At 39.9% G+C, this 27,485-nt stretch overlaps 1 protein-coding gene across 2 annotated transcripts in view; it reads left to right on the top strand.

Annotated features, from left to right (window-relative positions):
• Positions 1–5,794: 5,794 nt before the first annotated feature.
• ANK3 (ankyrin 3) overlaps positions 5,795–27,485 on the top strand; it is a 199,415-nt gene continuing 177,724 nt past the window's right edge. For both annotated transcript variants that reach the window (XM_032191372.1, XM_032191370.1), the window contains exon 1: positions 5,795–6,421. In XM_032191372.1, the coding sequence (XP_032047263.1) occupies positions 6,308–6,421 (114 nt within the window). In that variant the 5' untranslated portion in view covers positions 5,795–6,307. The remainder of the gene's footprint in view (positions 6,422–27,485) is intronic.

The following is a 27,485-nucleotide window of genomic DNA, read 5'->3' as shown; positions in this document are numbered from 1 at the left end:
TTGAAGGAAGCCCCTGTATGGGCTCAGAGCAGACCTGATACAAAACCTAATTTTAAACGTAATCTGATGTGCTAGGATAACTTTTCCTGGCTGTGCTGGTGTAATTCGTAGGGGCATCTACCAGTTCCCTGAACTGAACTCCCTGGTGCCACGCAGCACCATCCCGCTGAGCTCCCCACTGTTCTGGGGCTGTGTTGGTAGAACTGGGGGAGCACGGCTGGCAAGGCAGAGCACAGCTCAGAAGTTAGGGATCTGGGAACGTTAACATGCTGAATTGCTGATTTCAGAAAGGTATTTAGAAGGTCCAAATGGATTGATAAGTATGTCAATGATCATGATATAATATCAATCTCGGGTACAACTTTCAGTTGTTAACGTGCTTGAAACCAATTTACTACCTTTTCATAGCATGAGTGCATTTTGTTAGCATCCCTAGGACATCAGTACTTGGTGCGTTTCAGGCCTGGTTGAAGGCTGTTATTTAACTAGTAGGGAAGAACATACAAAAAAAAAGTTTCAGAAAAGTGCATGTTGGTATAATTTCAGTGGTTCCCAGTAAATGTAGGTTTTTACCAATATTATTTTGGAGGAAAGAAGAAAAGAGAGAGATTGTTTTGTGTATTAGCTCAGCTACAATTCAGACTAGAAATCTTACTGTGTTCCTTGTATCAGATACATTTCTTGGGTTCCTCCACAGTTGCATGTACAAGCCCACTCAAAGTCTATATTCTAATTCATGTGTCTCTATAAATAAGTTACACCAGTATTTTTTTTCTTAATTTGCTGTGAGTCAGACATGAAACTTTCTTTATACTGTTTTTGCAGTACAATTAATATTAATTTGTCACTTCAGGCTTTTTGAGGCCAACAGAAAAAAAAAATCCTCTTTCACAAGTCAGGGTCTGCAGTCTCCAGGTATGGGGTACTCTGCAGTCTTCTGTATTCAGACTTTCTCCTCTGTTGGTGCACAAGTGCGTTGTTTCCTCTCTCCCAGTTTGCAGGCAGATTTACCATGCCTATATGATGGCCCAGGACAGCTGAAGATTTACTGCCCCATTTTCTCTGCCTCTTAGGCCAGGGGTTTGAGTCTCAAGTCAGCTTTTGAATTGTCCCAGTTTACCATGCAAGTCTTAAAGGCAAACCAAAATCAGTAGTTTTCTTTAAATGTTGTGCCCTAAACTGGGACTTAGTGAGGAGTTTGCAGACAGCTCAGCCACCCTTGTACGGGGAGTGTGCTGGACTGCAGGAGGTGCAGCTTAGTTGTAAGCCATTGTTAGGAATGAACAAATATCCTTTGGCCATTAGCACTGTGTCCCCAAATTTATGTGATTTTCCAAAGCTTTCTTAAACATATGCTGTCAAAAAGTCAAATAAGAAGTGATTTGTAATTCTATAAGATTCCAAATTTTGTAGTGTAACTTCAAAGGTGTTAAGGGACAAGCACTATAAAAGTGGTCTGTAAAATGCAGTTTAGAGTTTTCCCTTCTCTCCATGTACTGCATGCATCCCTTTTTGACTCTGTTACGTTTCATCATACAGTTTTTCTGGGATTGTTACTGCCAAAGTAGAATGCTGATAGAAGAGGTGGGTAGTTGGGGAAACTCCACTTGCAAGGCAGCGGAAGAGAATGGCAGAACAAACCCTTAACTTTTCTCATTTTCCATGCATTTGTTACTTGGTGACCTTAATGCTTTTCTGCATGTTTGAAGACTGGGTCCATCCATCCTGCCCTAACACCAGATGTGTGAAAAGGAGATAAAAGTAGACAAAAGCAAATGCTAAATAAGCTTTTAGTCTCACATTTTTTTATTTTTTTTTTTATTTTTTGAAATGCAAGGCCTGCTAGTCTTACAGATGAATGCTGCCTGGTCTTAGGAGTCTCCTTTGAAGGGCTATTTTATGAGGTAATAGAGTTTCAGAGTTTCAAAGAGTTTTTTTTTTTTTTTTAAAGCTAGAATTCTTATTTCTTTTTGTTATCTGTACAACTTGTTTTAATGTTTGGGAAAATGTACACATACCTTCTTTACTAGTAAGTACTCAGAGTGACCTTGTAGCACTGTATGTGTTTATAAGCCTTCATTGATCCATGGTGAGCTAAGCAGCCTAAATTTTGAATGTTTTTATGGTGTTACGTCTACCATAATTTGTATCATGTGTTTTAATAAATCTATATTTTTTAGCAGATTATTGGTAAACCAATATTTCTATGATTGTAATTTTTTTGTGTCGCGTACTTAATATAAATAAGTGATGACACAATGATGCTGTCTTTGCTCTATAAGCGTTTGAGTAATCAATAAATTAACTCCATTAATTAGACCACAAGCATGTTTTTCCCTATAACTTCTTAGGTTTTTCTTAACATCTGTCTCCATGTTGTGTGCTAATGTTGTTTTACAGTCTTTTGAGGGTAGTTTTAACAGTGTGACTACTAGGTTTAACTAATCCAAGTGACATATTTCACTTTCAAGTTGATAAAATCACTTCCTAGTCGCTGTTACAATTTTGTGAGCTGATGATGCTAAGTAGATGTTGTTAGACTAACAAACTTTAACGTCCCATTGTTCAAGTAAGACACAGTTCATCATTCTCCATAACTTTATCAGGACCCTGTGGATTGCAGTGAAACAGTCATTGGCATTTCATTAACTTTGTAATTAAGGGTGAAATCAAATAGCTTAATTATTTTACTGAAGTCTGAAAAGAAGCGCTTAATGAAGTTTTCTAGTACCTAATTCCCTTGAAGTGAGTTATGACATCTGGCATGAAAACCTTTGCGCTTCATCCAACTATCAGTCTGGCAGTGCCCTATCACCTTCCAGTGGATGATGCCAGTTCACCATTTCCCCAAAAGCAGAAATTCTACTGCATACACAGTCTCTTTTCCATAGGGGTCTGGATCTTTTATTTACACCTTTTTCATAACCTCTTTTCTATTTGAGTGTTTCAGCCCGTAAGCTACACAGAATCACACAATCACAGAATTTCTAGGTTGGAAGAGACCTCAAGATCATCGAGTCCAACCTCTGACCTAACACTAACAGTCCCCACTAAACCATATCCCTAAGCTCTACATAATCTCCCTAGTACTGCTTCAAACTACAAGGGATCTTTTTTTCCCCTTTTTTTTGGACTGTTGCTTTAATAGCTAAAATGTAATTTCTTAAAATCCTAGCTTGAAAAGGCTAGTTTTTTTTTATTATTATTTATTATTATTATTGCTATTTTATATATATATATATATTTTACAATTCCTGAAATCTAATTCACAGGCTTGAAACCTATATTTCAAACCAGGGCTGTAGTACACATAATAAAAATATCCACGTGATAGGTCCGGTTGGTTAATTAGCTGCAAAGATACTTGGGATGATGCAGGCTTGCCTGACAGATAAAATCCTTGCACTTATGCATATCTCAAGGGATTGGGCAAGTTCACTTATTATCCTCATTTGTTAGAATAATTGTCATTAACAAAAGCTCGGGCTACTTTCCCTGTGCATGGAAATACAGCCTGTACATAAAGGTGGCATTAAGGCTTTTAACCTGCTTATGCACTGGTTATTTCTCTGCCAACATTTCAAAAAGTATGCTTCAAATATTTTAAGCGTACAATGCTTTATAATGCATTATTTGTGTTTTCATTTAATAAGGTTATTTAGGCATAAATTGCAGGCTAATGTGGTTAAAAGGTATGTGAGACATCACAGGATTAGCGTGCAAGTGGTGAATAACAGCAGTATTCACTTCATTTATAGCTTGAATAAGAAGTTGGTTTTGTAAAGTAAAGGCTCGTGAACCTTCCAAATCCTGATGGAAATGTGCTGGGAATGAGAGAGACCCAACTCTCTGCAGTTCTGTTGAATTTATTTTCAGTTCCGGTCCTTCCTTAGTTTTTGAGCACTTCCCTGCTAGTAACTGAGTTCTGTTGGAGAGGGAACTCACGGCAACTCTGTTTTAAAGAGGAAGAGCTGAGCTTCAGAGAATTACTTCCAAGGTCATGTAGGCAGCTTGTGAGCTAGAAAGCAAAGCCTGAAGTGTAATTTTTATTTTATTTTAAGCTTGAGGCAATCTTCCATTTCCCATGAACACCTGATCGTTTCTCCACCAGCCTCCTTGAGATAGCTCCTCCAGCCCCTTAAACCAGCAAGTTTGCCCAGTTCCTCTCTGCAGTAGGGCTCCTTTGGTACAAACGGTGGAGTCTTCTCATTGCTGCCCTGTGCTTCACTGAGGAGCTGGGCCAAAATCCAGATGAATGCCTGAATGTGCCCTTTGCTTGCAGTTATGTTCCTTGCACTACAGTTGAAAACACGTTCAGATCATTGAGATACTCTTTGCATCTTTAAAAGCAGAAATGTATTTATTCAAGTTTCTAGCACGTAGAGAAGAGGGAATTTGCTGCTTCTGATACAACACCAGGCATTGCCAAAGTGCAGCATTCCTCCTTCCACAACTTTGACGAGGCAGTATGTCAGCCTTCCAAAGAGGTTCAGAGGGGAGGAGCAGGGAGAGGTACATGGTAGTATGTGGGTACAGTGAGTTTTAGATAGGCAGTAAGCTGTGTGATTTTACTGCATCAGAAGGAAAGGTCCCTAAGGTCACGTAACTGTGGTTGGTCTCCATCCTCAAGCATTTCCTAAGAGTTGTCCCAAAACAAACAACTTCTAAAACCTAGTTTATTAGCCTGCGAACAGTGGACAAACAGTGCATTATGTGCTGCCTTCTGGAGAACATACAGAATGCTCAAAGTAGTTTCTGTTTTGGAGATTTAAAAGGTTATTTTGCTCTTAGCCATGTCATGTGCAAACTAGTGCAGTGGATGCATGCCATTTACTGGACCTCACAGCCTGGATTCAGAAAACATCTCCCAAGTTCCAGGGAGGAACACTGACAGCCTCATGAGACTGCTCTGGATTTTGTGCTGAGTTCTGATGCTTCAATATGATCTTGCTACTTGCACTGAAATTCACATGTAACTGGTTTTGTGTTTTGTTTTTTTTTTTTGAAATACATTTTGTGTTCCTTCCCTCAGGAGAGCAATGCTAGTGTTGTCTAAAATATGCTGATTCCACTTTCAGGGACTTTTGGTTCTTACCTAAAATAAATGAGACTGCCTTAAAATGCTAGTCTTCATTACTACGAAGCACGCTACTAGGAATACTGGGAAAGGTTAAAAACAGCTTTTTTTTTTTTTTTTTTGGCAAGCTGCTGATTGTTCATATTTGTATAGAAAAAAATATGGTTCCTTATTTACTAGATACTTGTTCTGTGTTCATACTAGTAAAAGATCCTCCTGCAGGCCTGTAATGCTGCTGCTATTTTACCTCCCATAATGAATATTCAAAAGCTGCAGTCATTGAGGACTCAGGTGGCAAAAATAGTAAGATGATTGAAGTGAGCCTTGACATAAAAGCCTAAAAGTATATTCCTAACTACATGGAAATAGTGCTGATTCCCCTTTCTGACCACGTAAAGGATGGTGCCAGGAAATCTCCCATGAATTAAATGCCTCTTTCACATACTAGCATGATCGCATCTTTCTGTATGATGTGTTGTAATAAGTATGTTTAAAAAAAAAGGAAAAAGACAACAGGGCTTTCTGTAATCCTCTCTCACCAAATGTATTGGAATTGAAAAATGGGTATAAAGGACACACTGTTAGGATATGGCAATGCATGCATTGTTTTCTACATAATGCAGTCAGGGTCTCCATGGTAAAAAGAAATTTTTATTTTATTTTTTTTTGTCACCATCAGCAGTTAACCTAAAGTAGGAGCTGCTCCATTTCATTATAGGTTAAATGACTTTCCACGCAAAACTGGCTGAGAAATGTAAATCATTAGTGCTATTTTTTTTCATGGGTTTTTAAAATGTGCTTCAGGATTAGTGAAGAAAATGCAGTGCAGCATATGTTATTGTTCTGGAATTTTTTTTAATAGAAAGCCCTGCTTTTCAGCATTCCCCCTTCAGTGGAGTCACTTAGACACTTCCAGCTGGTGGCAGGGGATACAGCCATAATACAGCTTTCTCTGTCCCAGCTGTCTTTTTCATTACGTTAAATGCATTACGATGGCTGCAGTGTTTTATAAAGGTTCAGGTACAGAAAGGTACAGGAAGAAATCTGCAACTATGTATTTTTGTAGTGACTGCAAGCTTCTGTGAGATCTCTGAATCCTGAATGTGTTCCTGGCTCTGGTCACAGATTTCCTTCCAGTCATTGGAACATTTGCTGTAAGGGCTGGTTAAAGGTGCCCGAGGAAATCACCTTTTACAAGGGAGCATTGTTGTAAAGGATTTCTAATGCATTATGGCTCACGCAGCATCACAGTTAAAGAAAAACAGGGATTTAGAAATTAATGCTGATGAAGAAACTGAGAAAAAAAGAAAACACAGGAAAAGATCCCGGGATCGGAAGAAAAAGGTATCTAGATCTGTGCCAAATTGTGACAGGCTTTCTTTTGTTTCAATTTTCTTACCTTGCAATTGAACTATCAAAGCTTGTTCTCGCATGTAACGTGGTAGCTGTCGGAGTAATTTGTTAACATTATAAAACGGCATTGATAACTACAACTGGGGGGTTTGTAAAGCAATTGAATGTTTAATTGGATATTAGTTGATTGCAGTGATGATGCAGAAGGTGTGCATTCATTTCACAGATAAATCACTCGTGTTACCTTGATATGCAAACTGTCTGTGAGTTGGAAGTAGTTTGTAACCGTGATGTGAGATAAAATGCTGAGCTTTCTCGTGGCTTTACAGAATAATAGTTAAGCCTTACATACATGTATGTAAGGGGAATGTGTGTGGAGGAAGATTTTTTTCTTTGTGTTGGGACTGTGTCACATGCTTGGCTTCTGAAACATCCATTTTTGGGATAATGCTACAGAAATAAGGTGTCTTATTGTTTCTATTTTTTCCTAAGAGCAAACTGTGTTACAGAATTCAGCCACAACAATCTGTTATTAGCAACTTTCTATTGTCAGGGAAATAGGTGACAGATCTCAGAGCCTTTTTTTTTTTTTCTTTTTTTTTTCTTCTTTAGATTTGTCTTAGATGCAGAAAATCCTCCAGCATACTAGGACCTGAAAAAATCAGCAGGCACTGCATTGCTCATTGTTCAGTTAAGGAGCTTCTGTGTGATGCAAGCCTGACTATTTTTCTCCAAGGTATCAGGCAAAATAGTTACAGTTTGTGGTATAATGACAGATAATGAGGACAGCCACTTTGACTTCTCTCTGGATGTCCTTAAAAATGACACCTTAAACCCTGCTCCACCAAAATAAGGCCCTGCCATGATTTTTGGTTGTGTTTCATGGCAATTTTTCAAGAAAATATCAAGAAGCCTGTTGTCTTAACAGAAACCTGGGCATGTAGTATTTCTGTGTGCCTTTGTGAAATCCCCCTAAGGGGGATTGGATAATCTTCATATGCTCAGAGAAGCGGTGCATGTGCTTCCTAAATGACATGTAGATTTCCTCTAACATATGTGCATCTTTTGGTTGGGTGAGAGTCAGCATTTCCTTGCCCTTTTCTCTTATTTCTCTGTGGTGGCAGTGCTATACATAATGAAAAGCACTAAGAAACCCACTGCCTTCTGTTCTAGTGAACACATTAGGAGACCGTTTAGATGGCTGCAGTGAATGTACTGCAGCAAGTTAGCTGTACATATTTTTTCTGGGTGAATGTATATGTAAAGATCTTCTGAATCATCTTCCAATATAAATGGAAGTGTGAAAAATAAGATGCTGTCTTGGGGCCCTGCTGTTTGAAACTGGCCCGAATTAGTAATATTTCTTTTCTTTGCTATTTAGGTTCTTTGCAGGTCTGTAATGTAGCTGCCGGGGTGGGTTTCCCCACCCCAGCTGAAAAGGACCACAGCAGTTGTGCATTTTAGGAGCTGGTGGTCAACCCGTATCTATTTACCTGTGGGTTGTGAGTTACTATGTATAGTTTAAGTTACCTCTGCTTGTGGTGTGGGAAGCCCATGTTGTACTTGATGTGCTTAACAAGTTTAACAATAGTATGCCTGCCAGTATACATATACTGTCTTTGTGTGAGGGTGCTTTGGCACGGTTTGTAATTAGAGCAATGTAGAAGGGATGTGGCAGTGAGAGGCACTTGATTCAGTGAGGTGAGACAATTGCTTTGTAGACGAAAATGCTTTATTGTTTATACAACATAGTGCTGTAAAATGGAAATCTCTTAGCAACCGGAGTGGCACATGGATAAAATATCAACCTATTAATCTCAAATGTCTGGATTTTTTTCAGTATTTTATTTCTGCATCTTAAGAGTGAGATAAAATAGTTTTCACTCTGAGACTTTCATTGTTTTTTTCCTTTGTGTCATGCTGGAATTTGTTAGCTTGTTCCAATTTCTTTCTGGATTTCCCTAGGAGTTGGCAGATTCAGGGTGGGTAAAGGCTACTAGGAGAACCGAGCAAAACCCAGCAACTTTAACATTTATATATTTGGGCATCAGTATACCTACAGCAGAAAACGGTTTGCCAACCGGTATGTGGGGCGTAGGAAGTCCAGTAATTGTGGTTTGTCATTTTGTACTTTCCTGACTATTTAAAACATTTTCCCCCCAATTTTTCCACTATGAGTTGTGAGTCACTTCTTGTTCCTCTGCACCACCCACAAGCAAGCAGTACTCATTTTTTTTTGCTGATCACATGATACTGCACAAAGCTAACCCTTTGCCTAAGCAGCATACAGAGCTTTAGGGTCTTCCAGGCACATTGGTAGCAGCAATTAGTGCTAACATTCCTGGGTGATTTATTCAGTAAGGTGATCGAGGCAACCAATGGTTAGAAAGTAAGGCTGGTGGGAGCACGCGGTGTCCTAGGCTGGATGATGCCAGCAATGGTCATGCTGATTTGTGTCCCTGAGTAGTTTTAGCATTGCAGTCTGAGGTTAATATTTCACAGGTTTTGACTGGTTAAGCAGTTTAGAGTGTAATAATGTTTCTGTTAAGGCTTCCTTCAATACCTGTATGAGAGAAATGACCTTTTTAAAAATATACAAAACAAAGCCCTGTATTATATGCAATCCCACTTTATTTCAAGCTGAGATTTTCCAAATTGCTGCACTTCCTCTGTAGAAACACAGTGCTTCTGTGCGCCGCAGGCCCACCACGGTGTGTGTCTGCTTGAATTCAAGACATTTCTAAAGATTCAGAGTGTAAATAGTTTAGTTCATACAAGAGAAAGATGTGGCCAAGAAATGCAGCAAGTACAGTGAAGGATCTGCCTTATACAGCTTCAAATTTATTCTGTTCAATTTTATTTTACAGCTTCAACAATCCTGCTTCTGGGTGGTTGTGCAGTGTCCTACACTGCAAGTATTTTGAGTACACCCAAGGACAGACTGCCTTAAGTGATACCTCAGAACAAGCCAAGACACCTTTAATAATAAGTGATTGATACGGTTTGCTTGATTTCTTATGGTTTGGCTTGTGAAAAGTAGAAATTGTTTATCCTGTAGTAATGCCTGGAAGGAAGTTACTTAGTGCCATTCCTAAAATAGATTTTTTTTCCTTCCGTACATAATAGAAGAGAAGGGTAGGTCTTGGCACATACTCAATGATTTATGTTTTATGCAATATTCAGTAAGACTGAAGTGGTTTCCATTTGCCTGTAGTGTTCAGGAACTAGCATGTTCTTTGGGGACACAGAATAGCACGATCATGATGCAAGGCCTGTGTGCTGCCGGCTCTGAGATGCTGAAGGCTGCTGCTGTCACATCCACTGCTGCTGCAAACTTGTGGGTAGCAGGGGAAGTAATAGATGCTAAGGTTGCAAGTCTTGGCTATTTCATCTTGAGACTCGTGGTGTTTGAAGGTGTTACAACTTCCAGGTGTGCTGGAAAAATTGCTCAGGACTGTGCTACTGGTTAAATTAAAATCCTACGTCAGCAGTGGTGGACCTGTAGTGTGTGGCTGCTCCTCGCTGCCAGGGCCTGCTGGGGCTGCTCATGTGAGCAGGGCCGGGAGCACCCCTGGGCAGTGGGACCCAGGTGGGCTGCAGCACGAGGGGCTGCTCTGTGATCTTACAAAGCAATTGGTATAGAATTGGTGCAGTGTTCACGTGCATCGAAGCCTAATAGTTACCAGGTAAAGCTAGGAGGGTGAGCTTCAAAGCTTTAAACTCAGAAAGCAAGTGCAAATCACCATGCATTTTAAAATTTTTAATCTTATGATTTTCAAACAAATCTGCAGAACAGTGAGATTTACTTCATGGTTTCTGAACAGTAGAACTTTATAGTAGCAAATCTAAACACGTAGGGCACAAATGATTGTGCCTTAACTCATTTGTGTTAAGGCCCAAACCCTGAAGGTATTGCACCAGTGCACCTGGGAGCATGATGGCACAAAGGAGAGGATGTAGATCAGGACATGACAGAAGAATTGTTGAAGTCGATGGATCTTGCCCAGGTGCTAGGAGAACTTGGATCATGTCCTTGATATTTGACATGATGCTCCCTGTCAGAGGCAAATACTAAAAAATTGCAGGACATTTTGGTAGATATTTAGGGTCACTGGTGGATGTGGTATCTACTAGCAGCAGTGAGTTCTTAGCAGCTGGAGTTCTGGTGGTGAAAGAGAGTTTCTTTTCAGCTGACAAAAACAATTCTTTCTTTGAAGATGACCCCCCAAATAATGAAAAGATTGCATTGTATTGTGCGGGTAGCACTACAGCATCATTTGAAGTGGGCACTGTGCAGCGTTACTTTCTTGTTTATAAACCCAGAAAATGTTTTATGCTGTTAGAAAATTACATTTAATTGAGGCAGGTTTTAGGATGTTCTCACCTCTTCCTCTGCCTTCTTGATGTCTCAGGGTTGGGCAACTGCCATGGATGGCTATTAGTTATTATGGAAACGTCAGTTTGGGTTATAAACCACATTATATTTAATTAATGTTATCAGCTCATGGTGGGAGGAGATGGGGATGACATAGGACTTAACAATAGGTGATCTTTCCATTATAGGAAGATTGTTAAATGACTAGATTTAGAGCTGGACTCTCAGTGAGTGTAAATCAATACTGTTTCAGCTACCTGGATGGTATTAATGGAGTCTTTTATTCTTCTGTCTTTTCCACCTAGGCTGGGTATTATTTGTTCTTTGAGGGGGAGGGGGGGAGGAGGGCTGAGAGGAGAAGGGGCAGAGGGAAGTGTATCTTCCAGGGAAGTGGATGCTTTTGAAGAAGAAGAAAGTTGAAAAAGGTTATTTGGTGAATAATGGCTAAAAACAAAAACCAAAAACACAACAAATCTTCTGATTGTGAATGTTCAGCACTGTTCCAAAAGTCAAAGCCCTGCTAAATGTTGTGCTACAAAGTTGCCTGAACTGTGTCTTTGGGATGAGTCCCAGGTACTTTGATACAATTCCTTGCCTATTCAGTAAATATTTGTGACTGTGAGTCAAAATATTTGTGACTAGTGTAACTGACTGAGTCCCTGCTAAAACTATGTGTTAGACTCAGTTAGCCCTCATCTGACTTGGCTAGGGTCTGCATTATTCAGGTGTGGTGTGGGTAGAGGCAAGAAACGGAGAAGAAGCAACTTTGAGTTGAATTTAACTTCCCCTCCTGCCTTCCCCCTGACTTAATTCATTTGCAAAGCCTAATGCTTTCCTGTGTTGGTTTGGATGGGAGTCAGAAGACAAGGCGCTGCTGTCCAGTTGGTAGTGGGGACTTCAGCTGGAGTGGTAGTGGGGACAGCTGTGGTGCTAGCACAGGACTGCTCTGCGAAGGGGGTGGAACCAGGCCCAAAGATTTTGGTTGGCCCTGTGGAGTTGGAAACCTCTTAGCAACTGTACGAGGTAATGCCCCCCCAGCTAGACTGGGATATGTGGGGCCCCTTTTAGCTAACGAGCTTGGTTTGGACAATACAGCTGCCCCATGTTCCTGCCTTCAGTTACCTAACATAGGCTGTAGCCCTTTATATTTAATGGAAAAAGCTAGGTGCCTTCAGAGGATAGTTCAGTGCATGTAAGTGAGACAATTTACAGCAATGCCCTCATTTGCAAATATCTGAGTATCCTCCAGCCCTGCAGCTTCAGCTGTTGAGCTATGGCCATTTTGGCATCCTGTAAATCAGGCCCTGGCATCTGTGGTTGATCTTTGGAATTGTATAACATGCTTAAAAACTGTTCTAGGATGTCTGCTGCCTGAGTGGGGTGTTTTTGTGAGCTTAGCTTTGTTGGCTGGCACGTTGGTTAGTTAAAGCTAACCTAGAAGAGGTTAGCTCTTGGTTTTATTTTTGGAGAGATTGAAATCACTGTATGGAGTCTGGAGAGGGAAATTCAACAGAATGCTTCTTTAGTATTTATTCAAGTAAGACTAATGTGGGCAGGAGAACTAGAGTGAAAGAAGAGGCTTGTTTTGCTAATTGAAAAAGAACATTGCTCTGAAATGTGTTTATTAAAAAAAAATAAAAAATTAAGCTGATGTTTCCCATTATTTATAAAGCTATGACTTCAGTAGTGAGTTCATCCCAAGCGAGGTTGTTAGTGCTCTGAGATGTTCCCAAGTAGTTTAACACCTTTATGTTATGTACCAGAAATAAAACTTGATACTGCCTTTGTAGTCGCAGAAAGATGCAGGACACATTGTATTGCTTCATCTCCTTCATCTCAGCAAAATCTTAGAAAATTTTCTTTGGTTTATTTGAATGAATTGAAATGTAGTTTACCCAACTGTTTGTTAAGCTGTTATATTCTGTTAATAATAACTGTCTTGTTAACAGTTTTGAATTTTAGTTTATTGGGCAGGTGAAGGGTCTAAGATGTTGTGCTATAGCAATTTATGTATCAATTTTAAATGTTTGTGGTTCATTTTAATATCTTTCTAATCTTTCCTTGGAAAACATCATTAAAGAGAAAAAAACAAGGTACAAGGGATTCAATTATGCTGTGCGTTTTATTGTACAAATGCTGATCTCCCATTTTAGGCAGAATATAGCCTGCTCCCTACTTATCCACTTGGAATTAAGAGGACTATAGAATTTGTTACTTCTGGTTAAAGTTAGTGGTATCCTAAGCAGCTGTTAACACATCAGTTGTATTCATAAGCACAAGAAGGAAATGCAGTTCTGTACCTTAACCAGGTATTTGCTACCCAATCATGGCAAATGATACAGACGCAATGTCAGCTTTTATTTTGTGAGTGCGGCATGCTACGTATCCTAGTGCCTAGTGGGGGGCTCAGAAAAAAATGTCAGTAGTGTTAAACATGGTGTCTCTGGTGACCCCTTCTCTAACCAGACACAGGAAGGCTCCTGAGGTGCCTGATGTTTCACCCATGGAAGCAGTCCTGTGCACAGTACCAGAAAGGCTGTGGTCTTGCTACTTGTCTCCCTTGTGAAAGAGGCGATGGGTACATCATGTTGATACCTGATCCACTGTCAGTGGAAATCAAGGAGAGAGCCTCTGATTTTTCACTTTTCTGCAGAACATTCTGTGATGGCTTGGAGAAAATTGTGGTTTGTAGACTCTGAGCAAGTTCCTGAATAGCTGTCAGTTCTGGTGCTTATTGAGGGAGAAGCCACTGGGCGCTACGTAAGCTTTAATTGTGTTCATGTGTTCCACACCCATTTGTACTACCCCTTTAAATGCATATATGTAGGCAGGATGAGGCTATACTATATCATTACTTTTATTTTTGAAAGCAGGAAAGCCTATCCCTTACTTTTTTTACCTCCTGTGAAAATTCGTAGATCTGAGCTACAGTCCTAATCTTAACCCTGTGTCCTCTGTCTTTTGAAAAATGATTTGAAGTATCCCAGCTCTGCCGGAATAAGAACTGGGAGGGAAACTGTTGGAGTCTGAGTGCAGCAAAAGGATTTCCAGTAGCTGAAGTAGTTGTTGCATTATTGTATTTAAAAGTAAGCACAATGATTATGCAAATCTTCGAACAGTGATAGGCTACACCAACTAGTAACCAAGCTGAATTCGAGTACTCTCATAGTTCACCAGTACTGAGGAATAACCATAGGGTGTAACAAGTACTTTTCTCCCCTAATGATGTAGCAATCTGCCAGGCTGAGGATGGTGCTCTTGTAAACAGCTCTTTGCATGGCAGCTTTGTGTTCTGATGACAGAAGAGTTCCAAGTACAGAAATTCACTCCAAACTTGCCCTGTTGCCTACAGTGAGCCTGTGTCTGTGTTAAGCAGCACTTAGGCTGGGAGAGGTTGTGTGGTGCTGCAGGTGGTTTCGCTTTCGAAGCTTGTTCCTTTTGCTCCTGTGCAGCAGCTCCTGGGATGCCAGGCTCATCCCATTGCCTGAGCTGTTGGCCTGGCTGGGTCCTGAGGGAGAACCTTTCCACAAAGTTGTTAACAGGGTTTTCAAAAATACACAGTATGGTGGGGTATATAAATCATTTGTTTCTCCATTAATGTAGTTTCTAGTGGGATTCTGTATCTGCTTTAAATGAAAATATAGTTTCAAAAAACAAATCATGAAATAGATCAAGAAGTTGAACAATATTTTTCAAGCATCTGTCACTTTCCTGAAATTTTTCAAATTAGAGCATCACCAGAAATTTTTACATCATATTTGGAGTTCACAACTGCAACTCCTAGTACCTGCCTTCCAGTTAGAGCACGATGATGTGCATGTTCTGGAGATCTTTCTTAAAGGCAGTATTAAAATGAGCAATCAGTTATGCTATTCTGTCTGTACCCTATAATAAGCTGTACTCGTGGCTGTACTTTTTAGTGTTGGTAGAAGATCCAGTAGTGGAATTCACTTTGTCCACCACATCAGTTCATTTTCTGGGGGATTACTCTTAAATTTCAGGACTTGGAGTAACTCTGTTGTTGACTTCCTTCAGCTAAGCGAGGCCATCCCATCTAGCTGGGCAGTTGTCCTTCACAGTGATGTGTCCTGTATGTTGTACCCAAGCTGACCCATCTGGAGGTGGCTTCTCATGTGTTCTTGCAACCTGTAGAAAACCAAAGCTGCGCAACGTCCACTGAGCATATATTCCCACTGCTTCCCAGCACAAGTTTACGGGGCATTATAGCAACAAAAGGCAAAGGAAAAATTGAGCCATTGACTCTAGCTGTGGTATGTATGATTACAACCCTGAAAAAATGACTTAAAATTAGTTTATCTTATGTATGTAAGCATTCATAGCTCTGGGCGAGATTCTTTCATGGGCTGAATAATTTTATTTTCTACCACACAACATTTTCTTTTTCCTCTGACTGCATCGTTGCTCCTTCTGGCCACTACCATGGTATCTCTGAAACTGCCATCATTTCCCATTCATTAATCACTAGCTTAACATTTAGCATTTACAGCCATCTCATCAGCTAAATTTACCATTGGCCTGCGAGCAGGTATTAGCATCTGGATGATCTGAGTCTCTAACCTCTTCTCCTGCCCACTTGGGATTTGTATGAATCCAGCAATCATCTCTGGTGCTGAAGCTCATGTGTTTTCATGCCCAGGCTGCAGTAAAATTAATGCAGATATTACTCAGATACAGATTGCTGACTGGATAGTGAAGTCAATAAGCCTGAAGTGCTCTTCGTGCCTCAGGGTAGAGATCCCCCAAGAGAAGAGATGCATATACCAAGCCCCTCATGATGCAGCAAATTTAAAAAAAAAAAAAAAAAAAAAAAAAAAAAAAAAAAAAGTTGGGGAAGTTGGGGGTGCCTCAGTCTATGTGAGTAAATGCAGCATTTTCCTGTACTGCTGAGGAAGCCTCTCAAAAGAGTTTTTTTTTTGGCAGGCAGTAGCAGACTTTGTTCTGGAGGGTGGCTGTGTACAGTTTCGGTTTTCTTACACAAGACTCTGAAAAGTTAAAGCATCCCACTGTGAAATAATGCCGAGAAGTGGGTGGGAAAGGTTTCCTTTATTACATTTTTACCATCTAAGCAAAGAAAACATCTTTGAGGAGAATCAGTTAATGCGCTGTATACCTGCAGTCCTAGTTTTTCATGCCACTTGATTTAATCTGAAACCACCAGCACTTTGAAGCTGTTAAACATCAAAATTCTGATAACTAAAGACTGCTGTTTTTCTACCAGTCTGAAAAGATTAAAAAGATGTTGAGAGGAAAGCATCTTATGACAGTGGGTGTGCAATCAAAGTTCCTAAGTAGGGCAGCCTGAGGAACAGCGAATGCTTTTTAACTTTTATGGGAAATTGTATTTTGTTTGATGTGCATATCTTATGTTTTCCTGTCTACCTTTTTTGTAATATCAGAATGTCTGGTAACATTTTTAAAAAAGATTAGTAAATGTTTTGCACGCTCAGCACACACTACCCACATAAAAGGTAAAAGTATGCAAACTTCCAAGTTGTTGAAGAAACAAGAAAGGGCAGGGGCTTCTCCCACTGACTCTTCCACTGGTTTGCTCATAAGCAAAGTATTTAATTTCTGGTTTTCCACTCTAAAATATTGCCATATTTTTCTACTTCCGCACTTTAAGGATCAGTTTTCAAATAACAAACACCAACTATTTTTATTTTACTGTTGCGTTTTGCATACCTCATGTGAGGATGGTTGCTACTCAGTCAGGCCCATGCACAGTTTATATTTTTTAATGACCTAAAAGCTCTTCTGTGTTGCCCTGGTGTGTGACTTCTTGGTCGTGTCCACCCAGGGACATCTTTGCTGGTGCCTTGACGTGCTTCTGGAGGAGGAATGGTTTTTTGTTTTATTTTGTTTTTAAACAAGTGCGTGCTTTTTAAAAATCTTTTCTTGGAGCGGAAATGTGTGGCACACTATACCAAGACATTGGCTGAAAGGCTGCTTTAGTTTAACTGATCATACAGCCGAAGTTTCATGAGAAACACATTTGCAGAGATTTTGTAAAGCTTTCCAAATTGTTTCCATTTAACACACCTGATATACAGAATAATCATCAAAATTCTGGTATTAAAGTGCATGAATTTAATCTGAAATGGTTAAATGTACTGGAGTTTCTAATGGTTGCATCTTCTTGTTGACCTATGCGCCTGTTATGCTTGGAGCTAAACTCGCTGAATTGTGGTCAAGTCATAGGTCCAATTAGAAGAACCACTGAGCATAAGCAATAAATTCAGCTTGAAAGGCCACATGCACAATCTGCCTTGGGTCGGGAAGCCAAGAGATGCTGTGACCAAACAAGATCCGCAGGGGAGCTGTTCAGAACTGTAGCCCGTTGTTCCCAAAAGCAAAGCTGCACATTTCTCCTTGTTTACTACCAAATGCAAATGAACAAAACTGGTGACACTTGTAAATCGATTCAAAGGAAGATGAGAATAAAGGAATGAAAGCATGAGAAAGGGCCTTGATGTTGGGAAAAGGGAGGTTATGCAGGAGTGGCTGGGACAGCTGGCCCAGTTTATTTTTGTAGGGTGGTAAAGGGCCATTGGGAGCTGAAACCCTTGTTATGAGGAGCTCCTTATTCACTTGTGACATCTTGCACAGGTGAGGTGGGTAGATAAAACCCTGGCTGCAACAAAACATTCATCTGTTCCATCTCTGTTAGGGTCTGGGCTGCAAACCTTGCTGAATTTAGGAGGGCCTGCAGCTCCTTGTGGGATGGCGCAGATAGACTCTGCAAGCACTGAAGGTGTGATATGTGGCCAGTAAAGGTGGCTAAGGGATGGCTTTCTTCCTCGTGAGCAACAGTGGCATTGCAAGCAAGCGGAGTGCTGCCTGCAGGACCGCTGAGCTCTGATTTCACTGCTGCTGTGGGATTGCAGTCGTCCTTGTGAAACCCCTCTTTCCTAGGCAGAGATGCTGGCCTGTTAGGGGCAGAAATTCAGGCATGGAACGAGACAAATGAAGAAATCCTCTAGCTTTATATAGCAGGGTGAGAAATTTAATTGGTTGAAGGACATCCAGGAGATTGCATGTGATTAAGTCCTTGAAAATATAAGATCTTTTATCCATTGCCTGGTTATGTGAATCCACACCACAGATACGCAGCTTATTGCTTTGTCAAGGTCTGCTTACGGAGAGGTAACCAAAAATTGATCAGGGGTTGTCAGTTTTAAGATACTTCTAATATGAATTTGAGCATTTCACTTACACCTACAAAATGGCAATTGTTCCCTAAAATAGCAGGCTGCTAAGCAAAATAATTTTTAACCCTTGAAGTTTAGGGAAGAAAATGAAATTCATATCCACTCTGCTCTTCTTTGCTTTGCAGTAAAATTTTCTCACATTTTCTTGACAAGTTATAATCTCTGTCCTAGTTTTAACAAGACGCTCTGCTCTCTGTGACTGCCTGTTTCCTAGAAAATAGTTTGTGAAAAAGGAGCAAAGGTGATATCCTACAAGGAAAATAAAGTCATGGGTTGTCTTCATATTAAACCTAGACAATATTTTAAGGAAATATTGAGAAAATATACAAATAGGGGTAAAAAATGGGGATTTGGGGGACAATAAAACTTGTGAAGCTAGCAGCAGAAAAAAATTATCTTAGTTCTCAGTGTCTTCCAGTGGGATCAGATTTGTCTCATTTATTCCAAATATTTTTGTATTTGTGTTCTTTCAGAAATATGTATGGTAACTAGTGGCAGTTGATTCTGTTAATGTCAGTTATTTTATGCATTTCTTGTTCAGATGAATATTCAGTCCTTTGCCTCTTGGATAGCTTTCTTCATGCAAATGAAAATGGAATATATGAAGTCTTATTAATATGAGGACTGCCTGGAATCAGTTTTATTTCATGGGCAGCCAGTTATTGTGATGTACTAAATGTGATTTGTCTACAGTTCTTACATTTGGCAGTTGCAGATTTCAGCTGCATAGCTTTAGGGAGGATTTTCTAGCAGTACAAGTTAGGTCTAATGTGCAACAACCTTATTTTGCATACATCCTGTTCTTTGATGAAGAGACATTTATGGCTGCTCAGAGGAATGGTGGTGGCAGGAGAGGTCAAGGTCAGAGATAATTCAGGGAGTGCATGAACAAGCTTGCGAATGACAATGGGCACTTCCTGCAAGGGGCAGAACCACAGTGTTTAGTACCAGAGCAGTGATTGTGCCTGATGTCAGTTCTCCTGTAATGAGGAAGTGCAGTTACATTTTGTGGGGGACTTGGTTGATGACTGCTCTGGTGTTGTGTGGTAACCCAGTGCAGGGAAGCCAGTGGAGGAAAGCTGTTGTCCTTCAGCCTTACTGTTGTTAGCATGCTTCCCGTGTATTTAGAGAACGCTTTTTTTCCATTCTGAAGTATTGTAAACATTAAGGTTGGGCTTTAAAAGAAGCAGCATGTCTTTTACATCCAGTCACAGTGTACTTGGAATGATTTCTAAAAACGTGTCATCCATGGGCCATGGTGCGTGCTGCCTTTCCTGATGCTGCCAAATGCAGTGGGAGTGCATCAAACACCTCATAGTACAGACTGCAAAATGAAGGGAACTCACCTATCTCATCAGAAAGAGAGAATTTAAATATGTTTTCCCCCAAAGAGCTAAGTTCCTTTGCCTTTAATCAAGGATTTGCCTCCAGTTTCAAAATATGTATTGGATATTGCAATGAAAATTCGTAAGGAAAAGCGATGCTAAGTGCTGGCCACATTCTAGTTTTCAGAAAACAAAATATTTTGCAACTTGATAGGCTAATCAGCTTTATGTAGTGAGCTGACAGAAAAGCAAAACTTTGTACAGCTCCTGCTTTTGAAATCTTTATTGAACTTTTACTTCCGCCAGGGAATCGTACTAAGAAGGTACACCGCTGTTCCTTAAAGCTCACAAATGACTAAGCAGAAAGCATGATAGCTTTGGTTCTGTTGTCACGGGTCTGGTTAGTCAAAAGTGCTAAATATTCTGGCACTAAGCCAGCAAAGTACTCAAGTGTGCACTTAAACTTGAGCCTTTTTGTCATTCCATGGAGTACATAGGGGAGCACTGTGTACTTAAAACTGAGTCTAGTCTTAAGTGATGTGGTGAATGGAGGCCATAGTGCTTATGCCATTGGAAAATGGTGAGTTTTTAGAGGAAAAGGTCCATACTAAAATGCTATCAGTTCTTCCAGCTCTGTACAAACTGCCTTGGGTGTGAGGTCCTGCAGGCTGGAGATTAAGTCTTTAATTTTGAATAGTGAATTAAAATAGTGGAGAGTCAGATGAAATTACTTTCTTCATAGGTGCTTTAAGCCAACATTACCAGTATTTGTATATCAGTAAACAATGGTCAAGAATTGATAGTGAGTAAACCTTGAAGGTGAGAACAATGATAAATCCATGATTTAAGGCAAGGAAAACCACCTAGCTCTAAGTTACAGCTGCGAATTGCACTCATATTATTGATTTAATCATGCTTATTAGGCAGCTAATTAACTCGTTATTTGGCTAACGTTACAGAGGTGCTATTCTAATATGCAACATATAAGTATATAAATTCTCCTTTGGGCAGTTATTTGTATGCCACAAACCAATGCAAATTTAGAACATACTGGCCAAAAGTGTAGCAACTAATTCAGATAAGATTTTTCAGATAACATTTTTCAGTTTCTTAATTTGAAAAGCAGAGTATAATATGCTTAAACTCACTAATTTTATTTAAGCTCAGCAAATGTTTTAAGTCAACAGTTAGTCAAAATGTTTTAAGTCAATAGATGAGTATGTATTGGAAAAAAAAAAAAAAAACAACAAACAATAAAAAGCTGATTTTAAATTAGAAAATTAAAAAAAACGGTCCCTTGAAAGTTCTGATTTGGCATCTTAAATGATTTTATATTAAATTGTTTTGAAATTCCTTTGCAAACATTTTAGAAACCTTAAAATTCTGATTACAGTGTGTCACTTATATTCAGCAAGGGATTTGTAAAATAGTTTATGTATAATCTGGTGTTCTATCCAGATTTTTTTCATTGCTGTGAGCAAAGTGAGCCATTTCATTACTTACACTGCTCTCTTTGTGACAGCCTTCTGAATACATCACAACTATTTAGCCACATTCAGTCTTGTGAAAACTATTAAGGATCAACTTACCCCAAGACAGCAAGTGAAACGAAACAGAAACCCATGGTGATGGCAGTTAAGCATGTGCTGTCATTCTTGACACGTCCATGATTATGGAGACTCAAATAAGCACTAAAACTGCTAAGTACCAAAGTACCAGTGTTATTCAGATGAGCATGTTCTTTCTGACATTGTACAAGTGTGTTCATCTTGTAAAGTGAAGTTAGTTAATTAGTGTTTTCCTAAATCCAGGAGTGAAACATGAACATCTCCTTTATCAATAATACAGGCATTTCATGCTGTGCACTCTTTCAGCAACTCTGTTGCATTGTCTGGGCTGCCAAACTGGGGTTGAAATCTTGGCCTGGAGATTCAAAGCCCTCTGCCTTCCATGCCTTACAGGGGGAAAGTTTCATACAGAGGTGGCCATCAGGGTGAGGCCCAGTGCTTTCAGAGAAGCATGCAGATTCTGTAGATATGTTGACTGACACGAGCATTTTCTTTTTCAAGAGAACAGAAAATTTTTTGATGTTTTGAAAACTTCTAAAAAGTATTTTAGGTCAATGGATTCAAACCTAAGATTGCTAAGAAGACTATTTAAAATCACAGCTATTATCTTTTAATTTCCTCTGCTGGAGAGTACCCCAAAACATTCATTATGTGGAGGGTATAATCTCTGAACAAATGACATGGTGGAATTAATGAACAATTAACTATGATCATACGTTATAAACAGAGCTGATTAGAATCCACACATGCCTGGGTTTCAGAAAGACACTTTTGACTCGGCTTTGTATTGCTGAGGTAGGACCATGCTGCTTTCATTTCTTATTCATCGTGTAAGCATAACATCATTTCCTCTGAGGTACGGCTCTATCTCTTAGTTTTCATGGCAACCAGGCAAAGAATTCACCTATTCTTCAACTTCTGTGTGCGGAGAGGAAAATCAGAATTCTTCCTGTTAATTTGCCTCTTATTCAGTTTGATAATATACTTAGTTTAGAGACTTTCTCCCATATCCTGGAGACCTTCCTCCATTATGCCATGCGGTGATTAAATCGGAGAGAATATTGTGAAGCTAGAAGAAAGGGATTATCTGTCCCCAGTAGATGCGGCTGCACGGTGGCGTATGCAGCGTGGAATGCGGTTAGTGCGCTGTGCGATTTACTGTCTTCATTAAATCAGACAAGCGTCAGGTGAACCGTACAAATTCCATCTGCATTCGCAGTGGGCTTCGTGCATATTATTTACACTTTTTTTCCCCTCTCACTTTAGCTTCCACATACGTGTTCAGTAAATGAATACCATTATAAATCATAATGATTCTTTCAAAGCAGTAATGCTACATGTTATGATCAAGAATATTTTCAATCTTAAAAGGAAAATGCTTTTCTCATTTCAAAATAGGAGCAGGGCCTGAGTTCTCCTAATGTCATTGGGGACACACAAGGATTTGTTTCAGAAGCTGCAGTGCAGCACCAGGCAATGACTGGACATGCAGCTTGATGATTTTGCACCACATAAAAGCACTAGCTTCCTCTTAGCGCTTCAGTGCTCTGATCATCCTGAAAGTGAGACAAAAGAAATGTTCCACTGTGTATTGGCCTTCATTGTAAGAGCAGAAACCTTTCATTATTTTATCACGTTACTCGATACCCTCAAGGGCAATGCATTTGAAACTAGGAAATTTCATTTAAAGGAAGAAAGCATGCAAAATTTCCATTGCATAAGGAGAGGTGGAGTTTTATACACGCATCGGGTGTGTATTTGAGCTTCTCAATATGTGTGTATTTCAGAGGTGCTTAAGCAGTAATTTATAGAACAGTTGTATGGTCAGAGACCACTGCCTGAATAATTTGTTTTGAAATGATAAAAGTTATTCCTGAAGTAGGAACAGCTCAGATACAAAACTATAGGTGGAGAAATGTTTTAAATTGCACAGAGGTATGTCTAAATGGCACTTCCTACTATGCTCATCAAGCATTTTCTCCCAGTAGCATTCTACTTCATTAGGGACTATGTGCCAACTGTTGAAAAATAAAGATATCATTTGGAGGTTTTGTTAGTGAAGTGCTCAGAATTCCTGGGTTATTCACATGCATGACATTAAATGTTGGTATAATTGTATTGTTTCTATCTGATTCTCGTGCATCCGTATCTTGCATTACTGACTACTTTGAATAGTGTCTGGGCACAAATAGAAAGAAATAAAAATTAGGCAGGTAAATCCCCAGATTTTCTGGTGTGACTTACTCAGTTTTCAAGTGTCTTCTGCTCTTAGTGTGTTCCACTTTAAATGCTGATTTATTCTAATATCTGTGCCCTAATAGTGATAGCCTGAGACAGACTATGCAAAATATCCCTGCCTTTAGATAAAACACTTTTAACTAAGAATCTGAAGTGATATTTAAATTAATAAGTGCTAAGGGCTTTGGCCTCTCTTCTCTTTGCAAGGTAAATGTGAAGTCTGTGAAGCCTGTCTGCTCGTGTACAGGCACTCAGCACTTCCAGGCCTGCAGATGCAGTGGCTTTAACCCAGAGGTGGGCAGTGAGCATAAGCAGGCCAAGGCAACCCTGGGGCCATGCTCCTGTTGGAAGGTCGAAGAGCACAGTCCCCAGCCAAAGGATGGTAAATAAAGCCCTCGGGAGCCTGGCTGGAGGTTATGATGCTCCAACTGCAGAGAGCCAAGGTATGGCAGAAAGTATTAACTTCTGCACAAAGACACGGGGAGTGTGAGGGTTTGGAGGTAGCAGGCTTTGTCTTTCTTTGTGCCTACACTGACTGAGCACCAAGGAGGAGAACCTGGGTCTCAAGTATCCTCTCCCACGTGTTCGGTTTCAGAGTTGAGTGCCTTTCTGCAAAGCTGCAGCTTTTTACAGCTCTTGTGGATGTGACAATATGGCATTGGAAAGGATTCTAATTACCTTGGGCATGAGAGAGAATGAAATTTTCGGTGGCACAGTACTACAGATTTTGAAAGCAGTAGGATTTGAAAATTGAATGTTAAGGTAAGGTTTGGTATAGCTGGTGACGAGTCTGCAGTGAAGGCTACAGGGTCCAACTCTGCAGGAAATAGAGTGTTGCTTCAATGGGATTGAAGTGGAAATCGTTGTAGAGGGCGATTCCTTCTTTCTCAGAGATGTCTGTGCTGCACACAAGGTAGTTTCAGAAACAGTACAGTTTTCAGAGCATTGCTGCATATAAGCTAGCTATAATAGCTTTCCCGTAGCGCTGCATTGCTGTAATTAGGACACTGCTGTCCTAATGCACGTGTTCTACTTCGAGGATCCAAACAGCCCTGTCTTCGGGGATTTTTGTTATTCGCTGTAGACACACTAGACTGTTCAAAGCTGATATGGCCGTCCTTCATGCAGTTCTGCATGAAGTTGGGAATATGCTCTAGGGCTTCTAGCAGCCAAAATAACATGCAAGGTTTTTGAGTTGAACTAAGTCTCCTGAGCGAGCTGAGGAATGTCTTCCTTAACATGCACATTTTTAGTTCTAAGGAATAAACAGCATAGTCAATGTGTGCCCTCTGCAAGCGGTTTAGTTCTCTAATATTCTTTCCTAGGATAAAATGAATACAAGTCATGTCTTGATGTGTTGTGGTTTTTTTCTGCTTTCTGTATTTCTAGACAGAGAGAGGATGTCTAGAGACCAAACCAAGAAAGCACTGATCAATACAGCCAAAGGAAACCTGCAACCTTAGTTCTTCAGCCAGTAATGAAATCTGCTTAATAACTGGTGCCATTGATTAGTGAGGAACTGAATAATGTGTGCTAAAAAATGAGAATATGGATTAATTTACTACAAAGCTGCTCATGTGTCTTACATCTTTCAGAGAATATCTGTAACCATACAGTGAACAACAACATGTTGATGTCTCTGGAGAAGTAGCAGGGCATTGAGATGGAAATAGTCAGAGACCTAGTCTCTGTGTGATTTTGGAGTGTGGCCTGGTGTTTCTGGGAGTTCAGTCTGTTTAGACTCATTGAGCCAAAACCCACTTGGTACTGAAAGCTGCAGGGCTTAAGTCCTCCTTCTCCTCCATCTCAGTACCTGAGGTGCTCCTATGTTAGCATTGCAGGTATTCAACTCCTTTCTAAAGGGATAGCAATGATTTCGGGCAGCTGAAGTGCTGTCCTGATGGGAAGGACAGGGAAGGGTGCATGAGCACTCTTTTTTTAGCTGATAGTTGTCAGCTTAACTTTACAACCGAACTGCACCCTCTGGACTTTTATGGATGGCTTCTTTCCATCAAATTGCAACAGAAGCATCTTCCAGCCTCCAACATTTAGCTGGATCGCAGATGTCTGAGAGCTCTGGTTGGTGCTGTACCTCGTGCTGTTGTCCTTTGTATTGCTTGCTGTAAAAGAGGAAGGTAGAAGAACATGTTTTCAAAACACTTCATCGTTGTCTTTATTTAGCCTATAGATGTGGTGTTTGGTTGTTTCCTATTTTTTATTTTTATTTTTTTGCACTTAGGATGTTGTAGCACAATCACTACAACATTTCTAGGTTTCTAAGAACCGCACCCACTACCGGGACAGTATCTGTCCATTAAAAAGTATTACCTAGTGTGCACTCTGTTTTTTTTTTATTTATGGTAGCAGATAAAATCCTGGTAGAAATAACTATCTTACTTTCCAGATGCAACCGCATATCTGTGTGAATGATTATTGTGGCTTCAGTTTGACTATATAGGATGAGTGAAACTTCTGTGAGCTTAATTCAGGCTCTCTTAATTCATTCTCCCCATTGCCATCAGAAGCTGAAATTGCTACCCATCTTGGTATGAAATAGCCAACAGCAAAAGCTTTTTTTTTTTTTTTTTGTCCCAGCCTGTCACCCTATTTATCCTTTCCTGCAATTAAAAGGGAAGAGAAGAAAACACTGCTGAGCTGAATTCCCAGAACTTTATGGTTGGCAATGATTTGCATTTAGCTTTAGGGTTCTCTGCTGTTCTTCTGTTTATGTGCTGTGGTGGATTATGCAGGTGTCAGAACATTAAAGCCCAGTTATCTTTGTTTCCACAAACTTTATTGCTATTTTTGTCCGAGAAGCGACTGTGAATTAAAGCAAAAAGGTTTGGGTTTTGAAAACCTGACCCTAAAGGCTTGATGCTGTTAAATCTCTGAGCTTTAACATTAAAATATTTTAATTTTCTGTTAAGAAGAAACTGGAAAAAGACAGTTGATAAAGAGTTGACAATGGTGTGCTTTTGCTACGTATAAAGCATGAGTCACGGCATCAATAACATCAAAGCCTTTGCAAAGATAGAGATGATATGTGGCTTACAGGTGTGATAGATGTGTCGCCTCACTATGTGGCGAATGCTTACTGATCAGGATGTTGAAGCTGAAGAGAAAGCTACAGACTGGATGGATGTAACTGTTCTCCCAGCACTGCAGACAGATATAGTACAGCTGAGGGCAAAAATGAGGTCTTTGGACTGAATCTGTCATTGAAAACAAAGTGAATGATGCTGTAAATTGACTTTTTACCAATACTTAATGCTTTCTTCCTTCTTTCCTCTATCACACTGAACATATGTTGAGTTCACTTTGTGTGTTGCATTTGGCCATATGTTGAACAAGTCCTCTAGGAATGACTTAGCAAGTGCCAGAAAATGCTCTGCTGTGGCAAATTGACAGGTAGACTGATGCTTTTCTGTTACAGTGATAGTTTAACATACTCAAAGATTTGAGTGTGTTCAGGAAAAAAAAAAGGGGGGGGGGGGAAGGAGGGATTAAGGTTTTTTCGCTTTGACACAAGAAAAAAAAAACAGTGGTTTAAAAATGCCCCCTGCTATGCTGGGTGATTTTTATCAGATGAAGGGAGAGCTCAATTTCTTTGTATGCTGTCCTTTGTGTAGTTATGTAACTGCGTTTGGAAAGAGTGTTAAAGACTCTGCTCTGCTAATGGTTAGCTTCTCACCTCTTTTGATTCAGATGTCCTTAGTTCCACTATGGACAAAAACCCAGAAAAACAGGCCCTAGCAAACAGGTTTATCACACGTAGTATTTAAAAGAGAAAGTTAAGAGCTTTCTGTTTAAGCCTACCAGCAAACGTGCACAACCTTCAAGGGCTAGGAAGAATCAGAATAGCCAGCCACAAAGGTTTCCTCTGATTGTTCAGCCAACTGTAGTGTGTGATTTATTTACAACTATACAACTTCTCTTTTTCGTTGTTGTTTATATGAAGAGTATATTAGCTTGCACAGTCTGATCTCTGTATTTGAAAGCATCAATACATTTAATGTCAGTTGCATCATCTTCTGAGACTGAACATTAACGTTTTTCAAAAGGAACCTGATTTCCAAAGGATTCCTGATTTCCCCAAAGAAGAAAATTGTGTAGGCTGGATTTTCTTGCGATGTCATAAAGAAGCAACCTTCAAATGGAGATGGGAGTATATATAGTTAAGCCATAAAATAGACACGTTTTTGCGGGTGAGCAAATATGAACTCTTACAGTGTTCAGAAACTGAAAATGAAAGTGACAGAAATCAGTGTGGAAGCCTTTGTGCTCTGCTCCTATCTGTGCCAGGGTCATCTTGATAATTTT

The sequence above is a fragment of the Aythya fuligula genome, chromosome 7 (assembly GCF_009819795.1).
Source record: "Aythya fuligula isolate bAytFul2 chromosome 7, bAytFul2.pri, whole genome shotgun sequence".
Taxonomy (NCBI): domain Eukaryota; kingdom Metazoa; phylum Chordata; class Aves; order Anseriformes; family Anatidae; genus Aythya; species Aythya fuligula.
The sequence above is the reverse complement of the archived record's forward strand: the minus strand, read 5'-3'. Positions and strand labels throughout refer to the sequence as shown.